Genomic DNA, 21,436 nt, shown 5'->3' with positions numbered 1-21,436 from the left:
AGGAGCCAAAACGTTAGAACCACCCCCGTCAATGTGCATGCCAGTGCCTATTCTGTAGCACTTAGGGCCAAGTGATCTATTGGATCTTTGGCTGATGGTGCGTGGGAGGGTGAGGGATCTATTAGATGTGGATCTGATGGTGCGTGTGAGGGTAAGGGATCTATTAGATGTGGATCTGATGGTGCTTGTGAGGGTGAGGGATCTATAAGATGTGGATCTGATGGTGTGTGGGAGGGTGAGGGATCTATTAGATGTGGATCTGATGGTGCGTGTGAGGGTGAGGGATCTATTAGATGTGGATCTGATGGTGTGTGTGAGGGTGAGGGATCTATTAGATGTTGATCTGATGGTGTGTGTGAGGGTGAGGGATCTATTAGATGTGGATCTGATGGTGTGTGTGAGGGTGAGGGATCTATTAGATGTGGATCTGATGGTGCGTGTGAGGGTGAGGGATCTATTAGATGTGGATCTGATGGTGCGTGTGAGGGTGAGGGATCTATTAGATGTGGATCTGATGGTGTGTGTGAGGGTGAGGGATCTATTAGATGTGGATCTGATGATGCGTGTGAGGGTGAGGAATCTATTAGATGTAGATCTGATGGTGCGTGTGAGGGTGAGGGATCTATTAGATGTGGATCTGATGGTGTGTGTGAGGGATCTATTAGATGTGGATCTGATGGTGCGTGTGAGGGATCTATTAGATCTTGGGCTGATGGTGTGTGTGAGGGTGAGGGATCTATTAGATGTGGATCTGATGGAGGTTCCTCATAGTTCCCTTGTCGAATGCAACAGATCTGATGAGCATAAAGACCTCAGGGACTTTAATCAGGACCTGTGGCAAGGGGTGTCACAGGCAGCCGTGGTGAGTCCCCACCCACAGTGATCCGAGGAGGACTGTGGTGTCTGGTACGGACCAACAGAAAATCTACTGTGGAACAAGCTGCAGATCAGTATACTCTTGCACAGTCCCAGGCCAGTCAAAGTGCCCACTCAACCTCTGTCCGCTGTCAAAAACACCTAAAACGTGCACGCAGGTATCCAAACTTAACACTGGAGCAATGAAAGAGAGTTGATTGGATAGACAAATTCAACTGATGGACCTGCTGGTACCAGATACCAGAGGATGTTTTGTGGAGTCCATGTCTCAGGGGGTCAAACCTGTTTTGACAGACGTTAGAGGTTATTTGGCATCAATAGTGTTTATATATTATTTAAAAGAAATGAAGAGATCACTGAGGAACAATCTGCATCTCTGCTTTTACTATCTATAGTTTTTTGTTTAAGTAAAATAAACGCTTTTGTTTTCTTCTATAAACTGGAGACAGCATTTCTCTCAAATTTAGACCTCGAATAATGTAAAGAACGCGAATATTAAATACGAATGTTGACATTTAGAAAGAGTTCGGTTTAACGAATCGTCCTGCGATACCCTCTGTCACCAGTAGGGGGAGCGCAGGACCATTAAAAAGTAGTTGTAGTTCTAGTAGAACTACAAATCCCAAGAGCCGCAGCGCTCAACCTTAATTCTCCTCAGATAACTCTAGCGTTATTTAATCAATGTCCCGGAGCTTAATTCGACTCTAATACAGTCTGTCGGTGTTCCGTTACACCCCTCCCATGATTATAGAGCTCTATGTATTAAAACTTTAATAATTAAACTTTTATTGAAATCGAATCAGTGATCCACGTTCTCGTATGTCCCAGAATCGATTCAGTGAACCGACTCTCCGACCAATTCCGTTTTCTGTTGTTTTTCTAGTAAGCATTAATTGAGACGTATCGGACTGTGATCGTGTGTCTGGGTGTCGGTGGATTGAGCAGCTGACATACCGATCATGGTCGCAGTTCCACCTAGCGCTCTAGTCTAGCATTTTGATTCGTTTGATTCGCGAACTGAGTCGGCTCACCCTATCATAGAGTTTGTGATTTTTCTTTGGATTCTGTTCAGTCACTGCACTCGGGTCCAACATTTCAGATCGATTTCAGATTAATTTATAAACCAGTTTGGCTGAATAACTCCAATTCCATGTGTACTGGCTTGCTCTCCACCAGGCCTTCATATTGGTGTTGGGTGACTTTATGCCACTTCTTTATCACATGGGTGCGTGTGTTACCCATGATCTGTAGACTATAATTGAGCATAGAGGAAAATTACAGGGTGAGAAATCAGATTCTGATTTTACCTTTCTGATTTACACGGTTAAAGGAACAGTTTAAAGGAACAGTGTTTTAAAACACATCATTATCTTCAACACGACAAGCCACGATGCTCAACTAAACACTGCAAAACACATTTAGATAGATAGATAGATACTGTAGATACATAACCCTATATATATATATATATATATATATATAGACAGATAGATAGATAGATAGATAGATAGATAGATAGATACTGTAGATACATAACCCTATATATATATATATATATATAGACAGATAGATAGATAGATAGATAGATAGATAGATACTGTAGATACATAACCCTATATATATATATATATATAGACAGATAGATAGATAGATAGATAGATAGATAGATAGATAGATACTGTAGATACATAACCCTATATATATATATATATATATATATATATATATATATATATATATATATATATATATATATATATATATATATATATAGACAGATAGATAGATAGATAGATACTGTAGATACATAACCCTATATATATATATATATATATAGACAGATAGACAGATAGATAGATAGATAGACAGATAGATAGATAGATAGATAGATACTGTAGATACATAACCCTATATATATATATATATATATATAGACAGATAGATAGATAGATAGATAGATAGATAGATACTGTAGATACATAACCCTATATATATATATATATAGACAGATAGACAGATAGATAGATAGATAGATAGATAGATAGATAGATAGATAGATAGATAGATAGATAGATAGATAGATAGATAGATAGATGGGCGGACGGGCAGACGGATGGACCGACAGACAGACAGACTGACAGATTGACGGATAGATGGATGGATAGATAGATAGAAATTCTAAAGTTTATTGTAAATGTGATGTTCCTCGCAATCTTTTTCTTTCTGACAGTGACCAGAGGGAAGAATCAAACCAAGATCCCATGAACTATTACGGTGAGGTGAAATAAATGTAGTTGGTTTGTAATTTGATGTGTGTGTCTGTTGGGTGGTGTTCCAAAGTTCCAAATCCTCCTGCTTATTGTTTCCTACACTGGAGATCCTGAAGCACAAAGTGATTTATTGTTATATATACACACAAACGGCAGAATTTAGGGTGTAAACTCAGCATCAGTAAGTGTGAGCTGTTAGTGTGGGCGCTGGAAACGCTGAGGCTTCAATAATCATCCTCACACACACACACACATACACACACTCACACGCAACAGGTGAAATATGAAGGTTCAGTTTTTTGTGCAGGAGCAGAAAAACAAACTTTGTGAAGTTTCGGTTTAACCCACGCTGGATTATTATCAGTGTGAACTCTCTCTCTCTCTCACACACACACACACACACACACATATATACACACTTAAATGGAAACTTTCTGTTTATTACATTAAAAGATGAAAGAAAAAGTTGCGTGTTTAAACCTAAACACCACTTTTAATCTTTCATGTTTTATTTTCAACATTTTTCCTTTTATAGTTTTTAAGTGGAGATGCTCAGGTGGTGTAGCAGTTTATAATGCTAACCCACCCTTCTGGGTTCGAATCTCAGAGGTGTTATCGGCCGAGGTGGGGATGATTAAAGCCTTGCGGTGGAATGGAACCCGCCATGACTTTGACCAGGATTAACCCAGGTATAGGTGTGTGTGTGTGTGTGTGTGTGTGTGGTTGGCTTAGTCAGGTGTGATGAGTCAATGTTACAGAGAAGTGCCAACCACACACACGCCTGGTGTGAAATTCCTAAAACACACACACACACACACACACACACACACACACGTTTCTCTGAGATCTCCTGCCCCACCACGTTCCAGTGATGATCTACTGGGTTCAAATCTGGAGACTGGGGAGGTGATTGAAGATACACAACATTCACAAAAGTAATAAAATGTATCTGTCTCAGACAGTTACTAACAGGTGTAATAAATCATGTATATAAGGGAAATTACATGCTTCCAACTTTGCAGCATCAGTTTAGGGAATGTCCTTTCCTGTTCCAGCATGATCAAGCTCCATAAAGACGTGAAGTCCTGCCCAGAGCCCTGAGCTTGGCCCCACTCAACAGCTCTGGGATGAACCGGAACACTGACTAATCAATCAGCGCCCAGCCATACAATTGCGTCACGCTTCCTCTCCACTAATGCCGATCCCCGCTCTGATTGAGGAGAACGAAGCTAACCCACGCCCCTGCGACACGTGGGCAGCAGCCGTATGCATTTTGTCACCCACACTAGGCGAGTGCATATATGCAAATCAGCCCTGTGTACGGAGAGACACACCCTGATTTCTTTAAGCTCTTTCCCTGTCTCTGTGCAGGCGCCATCAATCAGCCAGCAGAGGTCGTAGTTGCATCAGTTATGAGGAGTCCCTATCCAGCTTAATACCCCACCACTATATGAACAACAGGCCAATCGTTGTTCATGTAGCTGCTCAGCCCAGCCGGCAGGCAGAGCTGAGACTCAATACGATGTATTTGAGATCCCAGCTCTGGTTTCAGCGGGTGTTTTTACCGCTGCGCCACCTGAGCGGCCTTGTTGCTGCCATGTTTTAACTGAACGGGCACAAATTCCCACACACAGACACACTTCAAAGTCTTGTGAGAAGCTTCTCAGACAATCGGTTGTTGTTCTAGCTAAAGATCACACAGAGGGTCGTTCTTGAAATAGGACGTCAGGCTCAGCTGAGCTCAGTGAGGTGTCCAAATACGTTTGGCCATATAGTTTTATTTAAAAATGACGATGGATTTCTTTTAAAACAGTGACAAATCATGAACATGTGGCCTGTTAGTGTGAACCAAGGGTTCAAAGGTCAGTGGCAAAAGCGCTTGATCCTTGAGCGCAGCAGCAAAGCACCAAATTGAAAAATAATAATTGTAATATCCAGCACAAAGTATTTATGCAACTTATTATTTGTACCATCATTCTTTATACACCAAACACGTTATTTTTGTCTCGTCTGATTATGGAACCAGTTTGAGTTTCACTTGTGTCCAGTGAAGGAATTGAAATGTGTCGTTTGCACTTGATTTTATTACTACAGTACGATAATCACGCAGGATCAGCTGTACACCAGCCAGCAGCTTAAACGTCACACAAATACATTCCAACAGCAGGACGTTTACATTTAAATGTTCGGCATTTAGCAGACGCTTTTATCCAAAGTGACTTACAGTACTGTGACAGTATACAGTCTACGCAATTGAGGGTTAAGGGCCCTGCTCAAGGGCCCAACAACGGCAACCTAGCAAACCAGTAATCTTTCAACTACCAGTCCAGTACCTTAACCACTAGGCTACAACTGTTACTGAAGCTAACAGGCTAACGGAACCAGCAAACTTGTCATTAAGCATCACACAGAATTCGTCCGCACATCTTAGCGCGTTTCTTTAGACGCTCCATCGTTTAGGTTTCGTACATTCGAACATGAATGCGTGCAGGATCGATGCTAACCGTTGTAGGTTCTCTGCAGCGTGAGTTGACGGAACGTTTCCGTGTCGGATCTTCTGGCGCTGGAATCATAACGACTCCGGTCTGCGGAACATTCCGGAAACACGGTTAGTTCTAGTGTTTAATACAGTCGTTAAATCTTTGGACAGAGTTCTGACCGTCCTGGGTTAGATGGTGTGTGTTTGATTTTTACATCTCTGAGGTTTGGCGTTTGTGGACAGAGTCTGGGCTTTCCTCTCATTTGCCGGTTTCCTTGCAGCGTCACGTGACGCCGCGGTTCTGCTGGCGTCCTGCGGTGGAGTTTTCTTCCTGTTTCCGTTCCTGTTGTCTTGCGCTGTGGTTTTTCTCAGAGGGAACGATAAGGAGGCGTATTCCACTCGGCCCTCCGTGTTCCTCACTCGCTCAGGGACGGGCGGTCGGTTCTGGAAGTCCAGAACGCAGTACTCCACACAGGAGACGACAGGAACCACCTACCAACAAACAAACGTTTACAGTCACGGCATTTAGCGGACGCTTTTATCCAAAGTGACTTACATTACTGTGACAGTGTACACTCTAAGCAATTGAGGGTTAAGGGCCCTGCTCAAGGGCCCAACAGTGGCAAGCTGGCAGTGGTGAGGCTTGAATCAGCAACCTTCTGATTGCTAATTGAGTACCTTAACTGGCACAGACAATAAACCTTCATTAATTTTGAGGGTTAGATGTTCCAAGTCTTATTTATTTTTATTATTATTATTATTAATATTATTACTATAATAAAATTTTTATTATTGTACATTTACATTTTCTGCATTTAGCAGACTCTCTTATTCAAAACGACTTACAGAAGAGCTTCCATAGTAAACATTATCTTACTATAGTTTAAGTAAACAACAGTCCAAGAACACAAATCTGCCAAAACCTGTTAAAACCAGTGTGTTTTTTAAAAATTATTTAATTATTATTATTATTATTATTACTATAATTGTATTTTTATTATTATTATTACTATAATTTTATTTTTGTTATTATTACTATAATTTTATTATTATTAGTATCATTATTATATTATTATTAATATTATTATTAGTATCATTATTATTATTAATTTTATTATTATTATTATTACTATAATTTTATTATTATTATTATTAATATTATTATTATTATTATTGCTATAATTTTATTATTAGTAGTAGTATTATTATTATTATTATTAATATTATTATTATTATTATTACTATAATTTTATTATTATTAATATTATTATTAATACTATAATTTTAATATTATTAGCAGTATCATTATTACTATTATTAATATTATTATTATTATTACTATAATTTCATTATTATTATTATTATTTTTACTATAATTTTATTGTTATTACTATAATTATTATTATTATTAATTATTAATATTATTATTACTATCCTTTTATTGTTATTATTATAATTATTATTATTATTTATTATTATTATTACTATAATTTTATTATTATTATCATTTATTATGATTATTAGTATTATCATTTATTATTACTATAATTTTTTTATTATTATCATTTTTACTATAATTTTATTATTATTATCATTTATTATTATTATTTTTTTTATTATTATTATTAATATTATTATTTCAGTAATATTTTGCTTGTTGTTACAGTATTTGTATCAGTATATTGCCCGTTATAAACAGAAATAAATAAAATAAAATAACTGATGTAAGTAAAGTACCTGCTGCGCAGCTCTGGTCGTCGTGGTCGGATCTTCACCTGAAAATAAAAGTTCTGATTTTAATAAATTCTGCGTTTTTAATCATCAATCAATCAGTCATCACTTTCTCGTAACTTAGCTGTTATTTCCGGAAAGCAAAACGCTGTCTCATACACACACACACACACACACACACACACATACCGCTGTTTCCTGTGTGTGTCAGTGCAACCACACGACCACAACACACACACACACACACACACACACACATTCATCTATTCCAGCTGTCATGGAATTAATCAGTTCAGCCCTTCAGTTCCTCAGATCATTCCACATTCAACACCTGATATCATCAAATCATTCGTTATTCACCTGATAATAAATCATTCAACTGTTTAGTTAGACACCAAACAAAAAATCATCCTAAAATCTACAATGAATAAATGTGGTTCCATTAAATTAATCATTTATTTATTTTAAATAATTAGTCAAGCGATGGGTGTATAAAAACGTTTTAATGCCGAATCTGTGATGTTAGATGTGTGTCGGTGGACATGATGTTAGGTGTGTGTGTGTATGTGTTGAGACATACCAGTAGGTGTGTTGGTGGAGGTGATGTTAGGTGTGTTAGTGTTGGACCATACTAGTAGGTGTGTTGGTGGAGGTGATGTTAGGTGTGTTAGTGTTGGACCATACTAGTAGGTGTGTTGGTGGACATGATGTTAGGTGTGTGTGTGTATGTGTTGAGACATACCAGTTGGTGTGTTGGTGAAGGTGATGTTAGGTGTGTTAGTGTTGGGTCATACCAGTAGGTGTGTTGGTGAAGGTGATGTTGGGTGTGTGTGTGTTGGAACATACTAATAGGTGTGTTGGTGGAGGTGATGTTGGGTGTGTGTGTGTTGGACCATACTAGTAGGTGTGTTGGTGGAGGTGATGTTGGGTGTGTGTGTGTTGGACCATACTAGTAGGTGTGTTGGTGGAAGTGATGTTGGGTGTGTGTGTGTGTATTAAAGGTGCCAGAGCTTTTGTACAGCACAGTAAATAAAAATAAATGTGTGTTAAATGTGTAGATGTTTCCTGTACAACACGTGCTTCCTCCTCTTTACATCAGTGAAGCGAGACGTGGAAGTGAAGCAGAGGTGCAGGAGGCTGGTGTCTGATGAACGAGTGAACGTGAATGTGATGATGATTTGGATCTGATCAGATCTGATGACGGACCTGATTTTCTCCTGAAGATCCTGAAGCACAGAGCCAAGGTGACCAGCAGCATCAGCAGCACAGACACAGACACCAGCAGCAGCGGGATGTAGACCGAGACGTCTGGGTTGTGCTCGGTGTGTCCTGACGGTGAGGAGCTGTTATCACCGCTGAACCATGGAACCACCGCTGAGAACCAAACACATTAGAACAGTCAGCGTCTTACTGGACGGGCACAAATTCCCACAGACACACTTCAAAGTCTAAAGGGCGCGGCTGTTGTTCTAGCTGAAACGGGACGTCCGACAAGAACGTGGTCAGGTGTCCGAATACTTTTGGCTTTATAGTTACCAGTAGGTGTGTTGGTGGAAGTGATGTTAGGTGTGTGTGTTGGAACATACCAGTAGGTGTGTTGGTGGAGGTGATGTTAGGTGTGTGTGTTGGAACATACCAGTAGGTGTGTTGGCGGGTGTGATGTTGGGTGTGTGTGTGTGTTGTAAAATACCAGTAGGTGTGTTGGTGGAGGTGATGTTAGGTGTGTGTGTTGCAACATACCAGTAGGTGTGTTGGCGGAGGTGATTTTGGGTGTGTGTACGCTCAGGTTGACCTTGTTGCTCTCTATCAGCGGGTTTTTGGAGTCCATGAGGAAGACGGTGAGGTGGTACACCCCCCTGTGGGACTGAGAGAGGTTCCTGAAGTGCAGGATGAAGTTGGAGGGCGAGGTTCTGTACACACAGATGGGTTGGTGACCATGGTTCCCCACAGCGTAGTGTTCCATTAGAACCTTCTCAGTGTTCCGGTACAGATACACGCTACTGTTGACCTGAGTGTTAAAGCTGAAGCTAATGCTGAGGTTCTGACCCGCCGTTCCATTTACACTGGACCAAACGCTGGGGTACGCTGTAACACACACACACACACACACACACAGAGTGGATTAGTGAAGTGGGTGTGGTAATTGTTCTTCCATTGTGGTTACATTTTTAAGCTAAGCTGTTTTTGTCTACATCAACAATAAATTAAGTTACTCGATTATTCACTATAATTATTCATTTTTGCATCTGACAGCTCATCAACCCGCTCAGCCGTCTGAACCTGTGACCGATATTTACAGCTCACAACACGACCAGGGTTTATTTACCTCCTCAAAACCTACTTCCATTATTTACATCAATAATAATAATAATAATAATAATAATAATAATAATAATAATAATAATAATAATGATAATAATAATAATAATAAAAATAACAAGAATACATTTAACAATGACAACAGTAAAATAGTAAATATAGAAATATTATTGATGAAAATAAATAATAATAACAATAAAAATTATAAATAATATTAATAATATTGAAATATAATAATAATAAATAATAATAATTAATATAACAATAATACATTTAATAATAACAACAGTAAAATAATAAATGTAAAAAAATTATTATTGAAAATAAATAATAATAACAATAAAAAATATAAATAAAATTAATAATATTAAAATATAATAATAATAATATTACAAAATAATAATAATAATAATAATACATATAACAATAAGACACTTAATAATGACAATAGTAAAATAATAAATGTAAAAATATTATTATTATTATTAGTATTATTGATAATAATAATAAAAATACATTTACATTTTCAGCATTTAGCAGAACACGATGAGCAAATGAGGGTTAAGGGCCTTGCTCAGGGACCCAACAGTGGCAACTAGGTGGTGGCGGGGCTTGAACCGGCTGTTTACTAGTCCAGTACCTTAAACACTGAGCTATCACTGGCCTACATAATATATATATATATAAATAATAATAATATTATTGTTAATAATAATTAGTATATTAGTAACAATAATACTAATAATAACAGCACTGTTGATAATGTTAATAGTAATAGTAATAATAAATATGATAAATTTATAATATTTATATAATAATATTAAGAGTAACAATAATAGTATTTATACTAATGGTAATACTTTTAATAAATAGTAATAGTAATTTATAGTAATAATATTAACATTATTTTATTATTATTATTAATATTATTATTAATATTGTTATTAATAATATTATTTTCATTGTTATTATTATCCTTATTATTATATTTATTATTATTATTATTATTAAGATTAAGTTTTAACAGATTGGACTGAACATCAGTTCTGTTTATTTTTGACTATATAAAAAGATCCTGGCTGATATTATCAGATATTTTTCTGTTCATGATAAAACACCAGCGCTCGTTTTTCATGTTGATCCGACTCAACTGTAAATGATTTAATGCTTCAATAAAAACTAATGATTTAAACCCAAATTAATATCAGTTTGGATAAAACATGAACAAATACTGACATCAAAATCTGTAAATAATTTTACAGCGATAATAACATCAGTTTATCCTTCACATGATCAGATCAGGAGTGGAAATAATAATTTTAATACATTTACCTTCAAGATTAATTAATTAATCAATAATTGTTCAGTTTATTCTGCACCTTTTAATAGAGAAATGTAGTTCAGCTCACTGAAGTTTCATTGTAGCTTAAAATAATTATTATATTTATATATTAAATGTTAAAGTAAGACATGAATTTTAACAGTCGAGGCAAAACCTTTGACCCTTAAAATAAACCTCATATATTTATTTGTATTTTACGCTTTTTCCAGAATCATCCCGAATCATTAAAACTGATGTCATGTAAACAAAATGTATTGTGATCATTATTATCGTGATCATTAAAATACATGGCATTACCTTTCTAGAGCAGCTTGTTTGTTTACATTTCTTAACTAATTCAGTATAACATTTTCATATTGGTGGAATCTTTTTTCTTAGCACTTAGACATAAAGCTTATATCATGAACGTTAAACTGAATAAATAACAACGTATATCATGAATAAATAAAGGGGCTCATTTTAAACAACGCTTCGGACAGAACTTATGATTCATGATGAATACAGAATTATAAATATGTAGACTTGGAATAATTTGAGATAAGAAGAATTGAGCGTCTGAATGAAATCTCTAGAATCATTTCTATACAGCGGGGGCCAGAATTCTAAGGCCTAGAGAGAAAAAAAAGTGTGAGTGCGCCGGTTCTTTCGTACAGAAGCTCAGATTATTTATACTTTGTCAGATAATCAGACGCTGCTCTGATAGATCTGATCTCCTCGTCCACTCTGGCTTATAAATACGGCTTTATTGAAGATCAGACTGTTGCTAATATTTATTTAAGTATTAATTTGAACTTTTATTTCTGTTTTAATACTAAAAGTATTTATAATGTAAATTTCCTGACGAGGAGATCAGATCCGTCTGAGCGGCGTCTGATTATCTGAGTCAATATAAAGAATCAGACTGAAGGAAATTTGAGCTTCTGTACGAAGGAACCGACACATTCACACTCATAAATGTTATTATTAGATTTTTTTTTACTGAAAAACATAAGAAATAGACTTTTGGCCCTCAATGTATAGAAATAATTCTAAAGATTCAATTTAGACACTCGATTCTTCTGTAGAATCTTTATACAGCTGCTAATCTCAGTTTATAAATAGAAGCCTGAGTGGCTCATGTGGTTGACATGCAGGTTCTTCTCTGGTTCTCTTTTTCTCTCTGTTATATAAAAGCGTGATCAGTTATGGACTCGCCGGGGATCTTTCGCTGTAGGTGCTGTAGGTATTGATGATGATCGGTTGTCGATCCGTCTGTAAACACGTTAGTGGAAATAGAACCGAAAACACTCTGTGGTTTAAATACTGAATGATTTTAAGCATCGTTCTGGTTCTCGATGGTGAGTACATGAGTAAGAGTAAGAAGGCCTCAGATTTGAAGAGCAAAGTGATCTATCAGAACCACTGTCCCCAAACTGCCCCAAACACACACACACCACGTTCCCAAATGAGAAACATGTGTAAATAAAACAGGTGTAATTAGACTGAATAATAAATCTGTGTGTTGTGGAGTTGGGGGTGTGAGTGTTTGTTTTTGGAGAGACTCCACTGTCACACTTTCCATGAACTAAAGGAAACTCACACAAACACAAACGCCGGCACTCACACACTTCACACGCTCTCTTATTCAGATTTACTGAACATTTAGAATAAAATAAAATAAAAATAAGAATATAAAATAGAGACAGAAATAAAATCTGCCTGATATAATTATTCTCCGGTTGACGTCCATCAACCCTCACCAGGACCAAAGCGTATAAAGATCTGTGATTAAACCTGCTGATGGGTTTTAATAAAATAATTTGAATTAAATCGAATAAGCGAGTGTAACTCACCATGTAGGGCAGGGTGCAGGGTAACCAACACCATAACGAGGCTGTAGGTAACGAGGTGTAGCATGGTGCACACTGAGACGAGCTGAACTCGGCTAGACAAGGATGTGTGTTAGCTTTTCCTGTGTGCTCTTTATGAGAAAAACCATCACACACACACACACACACACACACACTCACACAGGAACTCCAGTGTGAGGCGCATTTAAATCTTTCTTTTGTTAAGGTTCTACACACACACACACGTTGCAGACGAGCTGCTATATTTTTTTCTTCACATCTCAAGCTGCTCGTTTCGTATCAAACAAATAATTGAACACTTCCTGTACAAATTTTTTGCTGTTGTTGCGATTTTCTTCATGAAACTGTGCCTGTTTGGATATATCCACTTTCTCTTGTGCCGTTTGGTGACCCCTGCCATTCACACAACACCCATGCATATTATTTTTAGCTAGTTATAACTTTTAATATAATTTTGTGTTTGTTTTTTCATTGAAATGATCCTCCAGGCCACCCGAGGAGGACGGGGGTCCCCGATGAGTCTGGTTCCTATCAAGGTTTCTTCCTGTATTTTAAGGGGGGTTGTCCTGCCACTGTCGCCCTCGGCTTGCTCAACAGGAGTTTTTTTTTTGGGAAGATTTGGTCTGTCGGTCCCGGATTCTGTTGGATGAAGTTGCTTTGAGACGACGTCTACTGTAAAAAGCGCTGTACGAATAAATCTGACTTGACATGTTGACGACAGGACAGCACACACCTTCCACTAGACTCTCTGTATTCCTCCACCACTGCTACTGATACCTCAGCCAGCCAGCAGGAGTCGCTGTTGCATCCTCAGGAAGGAACGATCTATTAAATCTGCAGCATTTCGTGGACACTTTTATCCAAAGGGACAATTATGACTGAGAACCATTTGAGCAATTGAGAATTAAGGACCGGGCGGCACAGTGGCTCGGTGGGTAGCACTGTCGCCGCACAGCAAGAAGGTTCTGGGTTCGATCCCCCGGCAGGGCGGTCCGGGTCCTTTCTGTGTGGAGTTTGCATGTTCTCCCCGTGTCTGTGTGGGTTTCCTCTGGGAGCTCCGGTTTCCTCCCACAGTTCAAAAACATGCAGTCAGGTTAATTGGAGACACTGAATTGCCCTATAGGTGAGTGTGTGTGTGTGTGTGTGTGTGTCTGCCCTGCGATGGACTGGCACCCCGTCCAGGGTGTTACTGTGTGCCTTGCGCCCATCGAAAAAAAAGCTGGGATTCAGGGATAAAAATTTTATTTTTTTTAATTTAGGCTCCAGAGAAGCTTCTACTTATGTTTGTTCAAGTGATCATTAGAAAATTTCAGTCTAGGTTTAAGGTGCTAAATAAAAAAAAAAGGCATCTTGTCATGTTAACGTAAAGCTCGCTTGATTTTGGAAGAACAAACGTCTTTCCTGCCGTTTTCCTGCACCGTTTCCTACCCCGCTCGACCCAACTTTTAGGGATTTAAACCCACCGCCTTTCAGGATTACATTTAATATTGAAGTTCATGCAGACGGGTGGGCAGGGCGTGATGTGGTTTCACAGTTTTTTACTGTAACCCTGTGATATGAGGGGCGTCTGGTTTCCGGCATTCACCACAAGACCACCAGTCACACACACACACACACACACACACACATTGTACGTTGCTCTTAAGATTTGTTTTAGCTGACGTGGCGGAATATCAAAGCAATCTGCGCTCACATTAGTGTGTAATTTACTAAAGCTGTAACTCAAGAAAATTCCACTTGGTATTTGCTTGTGAACAGCAAATATTGATTGATTTTAAATCAGTATTAGCCATTAAATTGCTTTATTGTTTTAACGTTCACATTTCAGTCTGTTATTAGAAAATAATCTTTAACAAAACATATTTTTTGTGGACTGAAGGCGCCAACTGATCCAGTTTTGAGAGTAGACTTTTTTTGCCCTTCTTTTGTTTTGCAAGTCTTCAGCTGAGCAACAGAATTGAGCTTCATTCTCACATTTTTTTGCATTAGGAAGTCCACAGCTCTGAACTGCAGGCAGGTCAATCTAGCACCTGTTAGCACTCTCTGATTACACAGCCACACTGTTGTAACGTGCAGAAGGTGGCATTACGTCTTCAGGTTAGATTGATCAAGCTGGTTAAATTGAGATTCATATGGAATTACAGAGAACAGCAGGGTCGTCCCATCGATCTGTAGGATCCAAAAAATAAGACCTCCTGCACTCAGATGTAAAAAAAATGGGTCAAACATAACTTTTTATAGTCTTAACAATAAATGACAAGGTCTGAAAATTGGCAAGAATTAAACAAATACACCCCTGAGACCTTGACTCCCAGTGCACATTTGCTAGTGAACTTTTGCTTCAGTGAACTATTTAAGAAAAAATCTAGAGATGGAAAATAATTTATTAAATTCTCAGCGGTGCCATCAGCCAGTTGAGCATCTACATACAAACGGCACCTACACAGCTTCTTTTCCCAGGCCATCACCATACCAAACAAGGACTACACCTACATCCCTCCGCTTTAACAGATGAACATGGATTTTATCTTACATGCTGCACATCACACGTACCTCCCACGTTTTCCCCTTATGCAGTCAATGCACATTTGCACATATGCACCTTATTTACCTGTAATAATCTCCATCACACAGTTTTTTACTTGAGGTTTGACAGTGTACTGTACTATACATCTTCACTGCACACTTTATCTGATGCTGTACTGTTTATGTCGCTGTTGTATTGTTTATTCTATGTTTATATATATTATACCCTTTTTCTGTCATTTAATTACATGTATACATGTACATACATATATGCTGACACCTGCACCAAGAAAAATTCCTTGTACATCTGGTACTTGGTGAATAATAAAGATCCTGATTCTGACATGATTTACATTGCGGCATTTAGGGGACGGTTTTATTCAAAGCAATTTACACTTATTACTGAATACAATTCAAGCAATTGAGGGTTAAGGGCCTTGCTCAAGGGCCCAACAGTGGCAACCTGCGACCTTTTGATTACTAGTCCAGTACCGTAACCGCTGAGCTACCATTGTTCAATAGTAGCTCATTTACATTTACATTTTCGACATGTAGCAGATGCTTTTATCCAAAGCGACTTACAGTACTGTGAAAGTATACAGTCTAAGCAATTGAGGGTTAAGGGCCCTGTTTAGGGGCCCAACTGTGAAAACTTGGTGATGGTAGGGCTTTAACGAGCAACCTTATGGTTACTAGTCCAATATCTTAACTGCTGAACTGCCATTGTCCAATGGTAGCTCACTTATATTTACGTTTTCGGCATTTAGCAGACGATTTTATCCAAAGTGACAGTATATTGTCTCAGCAATTAAGGGTTAGAGGCCTTGCTCAAGGGCCCAACAGTGGCGGGGCTTAAACCAGCGACCTTTTGATTACTAGTCCAATACCGTACTCACTGAGCTGTCATTGTCCGATGCTAGCTTAGAGATTGGGAGGGTGTAGCTTTCCTGGTGACCTGGGTTTAGTTCTTACCTTGATCAGTTTGTGAGTTTTGCATGTTCTCCATGTTTTTGGGGTGTTTTGTACAAGTAAACCACACATGTACCTGCCCACACCTCCCAAAAACACGCACAAGGTGGAATAGTTGCTCTAAACTATTGCTTGGTGTAAGTGAATGTGTGAATGTCCAATGCCTAAAAATTAAGTACTGCAGTGTTTCTGAATGGTATTGGACCCACTGGGATCATGACCAGGAGGAAAATGAGTAAACAAATGAAAACACTTGACTGAATTCCTTCATCTGTGTGATTTCTTACTAGCAAAAATTAAAATGCTGTGAACGTTACTGAATCAACAAATATGAATTAAATACATTATTAAGTGTATAATGTTGGTTTTGATTCGGTTTATTTCGTGTTTTAGTGTGAATTTGAATACAGGGAGTTCAGCATTATTGCACCGGAGAAGCATTTGAAAGCTGCTTAGCGGAAGTGAGGTGCTGGTTGCTATAGTAACAGCAGTGCGTCTATGTGGATCTGTTGAATAATGGAAGGAATTAACAGTTTTGTGATCAGACCGAATCATCAGCACCGGTAATTTATCTGATTGATCTAATATCAATAGTTAATATTTATTTTATTATTAATAAGTGACATTACGGAGCGTAGGGCGGAAGCGGAACCGTAGATGTGTAGTCGGTTAGCATGTTGCTAAAGCTACACGAACGTAAACAAACAGATTGAGCATCACTAATCACTAATACTGATTAAAAAAGTTTGTGCCCCCCCCCCTAGTAAATAACATTCAGAAGGTGGAATAGTTGCTCTAAACTATCTAAACTATCACTTGGTGTAACGTGAATGTATGATGTCTAGAAATGAAGTAATGCACAGTGTTTCTGAATGGCTATCGGACCCACTGGGATCATGACCAGGGGGAAAATTAATAAACAAATAAAAACACTTGATTGAATTCCTTCATCTGTGTGACTTCTTGCTAGCAAAGTCTTTAAAAACATCATTCAAACATGGTAAAAACCTAATAAACAGTTCCTTTATATTCTATTAACCTAAAATAGATAAAATGTGCAAAAGTGAATAAGATAATAAGAAAAGATAATCCTTTATTAGTCCCACAGTGGGGAAATTTACAATGTGCACCAGGTGGGGCAGTCCGGGTCCTTTCTGTGTGGAGTTTGCATGTTCTCCCTGTGTCTGTGTGGGTTTCCTCTGGATGCTCCGGTTTCCTCCCACAGTCCAAAGACGTGCAAGTAAGGTGAATTGCAGACACTAAATTGTCCATGACTGTGTTCGATATAAACTTGTGAACTGATGAATCTTGCGTAATGAGTAACAACCGTTCCTGTCATGAATGTAACCAAAGTGTAAAACATCACGTTATTATCCTAATAAACAAACAAACCATGTGCATCACTATTAACCATCAAACCACTTTAATAAACTGTTGTTTCCAGTTCGAAGTCTCTTCTGTTCTTTCTGATCTTCTTATACATGTTCCACCCATTAGTTCTTGCAGAACTCTTCTAGTTCTGAGATATACTTGGTTGTTCTTGCATGTGCACCATGTTTAGGACAGGGACCTGTGAGGAAACCAAAAATACAAGAACCAGCTCCAGTTCCAATTCCTACACCAGTAAAAAACCAGTAAACCACAAAAACTACAGCTCACCATTTTATAAACAAAAATCTCCTTCATACCAGTTTAATCTGCAACTGAATAACCGTTCCTGTTCTGTTACTAAATAAATAAAACCATTTTAAAAGATACAGACCTCAATTTAAATGAATCAAGAGCTGTTCTTGGTACACATTGAGTCTGTGGTTTGGATGCTACACTATATGGCCACAAGTACAGTACTTGGACACCTGACCAAGAGCTTGTTGGACTTCCCATTAAAAAAACAAATGGTATTAAAATGTGACCTATATGTAATGTAATATATCCTTGTACTTATGGAAGTGAACCAGAGCACCCGGAGGAAACCCACGTGGACACAGGGAGAACAAACTCCTCACATACAGCACATTATTGAACCTAGGACCTTCTTGCTGTGAGGCAACGGTGCTACCCACCGAACCACGATGCTGTCTTAAAGACTAAATAAGTGCTTAATGTAATGAAATGATTTGTTGAATAAACCATATGTTTGTTTGTTTGTTTGTTTGTTTATTAGGATAATAACGTGATGTTTTACACTTTGGTTACATTCATGACAGGAACGGTAGTTACTCATTACGCAAGATTCATCAGTTCACAAGTTTATATCAAACACACTCATGGACAATTCAGTGTCTCCAATTCACCTCACTTGCATGTCTTTGGACTGTGGGAGGAAACCGGAGCACCCGGAGTAAACCCACGCAGACACGGGGAGAGCATGCCAACTCCACACAGAAAGAACCCGGACCGCCCCACCCGGGGATTGAACCCAGGACCTTCTTGCTGTGAGGCGACAGTGCTAAGGAATTGAAAATGGTAAAAACTCTGTGTGTGTGTGTGTGTGTGTGTGTGTGTGTTACAGATTTAAGACATCAGCGGTGAGAGAGTGTATGAGAGAGATAATGAGAGAGAGATTATCAGGAGTTCAGTACAATCCGGATGAAACAGCATCACTCACCAAATCTCTCTCAGACTCCATCAAACACAGAATCACAGGTCAGTACATCAGGTCACATGATTAATAATCACATTTATTATTATTTTTTTTTCCCAGACTGTCCTGTCTACTGTTTTGGTCTTCTAGTTTCTTAATGTCTCGTTCATTATTCCTCTAATTTGATTTATTATTATGTTTTACGAGTGCAGGCCACACCTTTAACTGTATTGAATGAAGAGAGATTATGGGACTGTAAGGGAAGGGAACTCTGAGAATGTTGTGCTGAACCCTTTTTTAAATTCATTTATTTAGGAAAGCAAAACCTGAAGAGCAGTGGAGGAAACAGGGAGGATGTGGGTGTATTTTACTTACCTCTGTAAAGACTGTGTGTGAAAAATATGTGGATTCGTTTGCCTCATACCTGCGACAGAATCCAAATCCCAGCAGTGATGTTATGTGTGATTACATTCTCCCTGGGGCCACACCTGCCAGCCAATCAAAAATGAGAAAGTTTTGTAAATAATAAATACATTTGCAGCTCTGGAATGTTAAACTTAATGCAAAATACAGAAAGATTTAAATGTGAATTGAGAGTAAGAGACTGGAGTTGGTATTAGTGGTGATGATGGTGTTGCTGTGTTGGTGGTTGCAGAACTGGGGTTCGAACGTTATAAACTGGTGGTTCAGGTGGTGATCGGAGAGCAGAAAGGAGAGGGAGTTAAGTAAGTCTGATTGAATACACACACACACACACACTAATGATAATAATAATAATAATTGGGTGTTAAATGTGTTTACATTCCTGTAACGTGTGTAGTGTTTCTATTCAGTGCTGTAGTTCCATCTAGTGGCCGCTGTAGGAATTACACCCCCTGTTCAACAGTTTTTACGTTTTACACAATTCTATTGTGGCGCCGGCGAGCAGGAAGGAGAGCGTCAGAGCCGCAAGTGAGCTGCCTTTGGCAGTTCATTCAGTGGTTTAGGGACAGACACCCATTCATACAGACATCCATTCATACAGACACCCATTCATACACACATACATTCATACAATAGACAAACATATAAGCTACTTACCCAGCCCTCACCGCAGCCACCCCACTCCCAACAACGGGATACACGGCTACGGTGAGCTTAGACACCACTGCCGCAAGGCTTTCTGGGTAAAGCCCGTGCCGGCCCCCAGTGGCGACGCTACACTATTATTATAATTTTAATAAAAATTATCTCTCTGCATGTGTTTAATTCAACAAGAGCTTCTGTAGTCATTATAAAACTGCGATAGTTACTAGATGTGAAGATATCAGTCCATGTATCAGTAACCTGTGGCTCTTCTGATGCAGGATGGCTTCTAGATGCTTCTGGGATTCAGACACTGATGGCTGTGCTAAAGACGTTTATATTAATGTAAGAGTAACACACACACACACACACACACACACTGTCAAGGTAAATTTAACATGATTCTTGAGTAATTTAAGGGTAATAAGTGCATTAATTATTGTATGCAAAAGGTCTGACTGAAAATTACACGCCAGTCCAACACGACCTCTTTTGCTTCTTCATTAATATGATAAAAAAATACAACAATTTTAACTATTTTAATACAACCCCAAATCAGAAAAAGTTGGGACAGGATGCAAAATGCAAATAAAATAAAAACACAGAGTTTCTCAACTTCATTTCATTTATTAATAAACATCCATTCCTGCATTTCAGACCTGCAACACATTCCAAAAAAGGTTGGGACAGTAAAGCATTTACCACTTTGTAATGTTGTCGTTCCTTTTCACCACTTAAAAGAGGTTTTGGCACCGAGGAGAGCGAGTGATTTAGTGTTTCAGCTTTTATTTTGTCTCGTTCTTCAGAATCTCGGCGCTGGTGTGCTAGCAAAATATCCCGCTGCACCACCTGGGCGCCTTCATATTTATATTTCTTACTGATGTTTTGGACAGTGGATATTGAGATTTATCTTCAATATAGATCCTCAGTCGGCTGCTTAGAGGAGACCACGGTTGTGTCAACACAAGGTTAAAAATAGTCAGAGAGTTGTTTGTGTGTGTGTGTGTGTGTGTGTGTGTGTGTGTGTGTGTGTGTGTGTGTGCGCAGGACAGTCTGTTCTGTGTGGCCGTGGCGTTTGGGATCTATTATTACTGACTGTGGAAGATTCAGGATCAACTCGACACAACGACTGGAATTAAACATCATTATTTTTAATATAACAGTTTTATTTACATGATTAAATTGTTACATTTTTAATAAAACGATTTTGAATGTGATTGAGATTTATTTTGTCTTTATTAATATTATTCTAATTAATGGCACTTAATGAAATAATTATGTACAATTAATTCATTCATGATTTATTCAGGTTTCTGCTTTACTTTGATGAACTGTAATAGAGCTGAAGGTCACAGGGTCACTGAAGGTCACTGGAGGTCATGTGATATCATGAATGACATCAGGCCTGTAATGATCTCTAATGAT

The 21,436-nt window shown here is 38.3% G+C and overlaps 1 protein-coding gene across 2 annotated transcripts; it reads left to right on the top strand.

The window, feature by feature from the left end:
• The first annotated feature begins 16,823 nt into the window (after positions 1-16,823).
• On the top strand, positions 16,824-21,228 carry dynlt2b (dynein light chain Tctex-type 2B). Of its 2 annotated transcripts, none has more exons than XM_063012327.1 (5): positions 16,824-16,925; positions 18,875-19,008; positions 19,602-19,671; positions 20,293-20,356; positions 21,064-21,228. In XM_063012327.1, exons 1-5 carry the CDS (start codon positions 16,879-16,881, stop codon positions 21,148-21,150), a joined length of 402 nt encoding a protein of 133 aa, XP_062868397.1. In that variant the 5' UTR covers positions 16,824-16,878; the 3' UTR covers positions 21,151-21,228. The 2 variants fall into 2 exon arrangements, with proteins under 2 accessions (XP_062868397.1, XP_062868399.1); XM_063012329.1 differs by having other exon boundaries at positions 21,059-21,228.
• Positions 21,229-21,436: the final 208 nt, after the last annotated feature.

Source organism: Trichomycterus rosablanca, chromosome 17 (genome assembly GCF_030014385.1).
Source record: "Trichomycterus rosablanca isolate fTriRos1 chromosome 17, fTriRos1.hap1, whole genome shotgun sequence".
Taxonomy (NCBI): domain Eukaryota; kingdom Metazoa; phylum Chordata; class Actinopteri; order Siluriformes; family Trichomycteridae; genus Trichomycterus; species Trichomycterus rosablanca.
The sequence above is the reverse complement of the archived record's forward strand: the minus strand, read 5'-3'. Positions and strand labels throughout refer to the sequence as shown.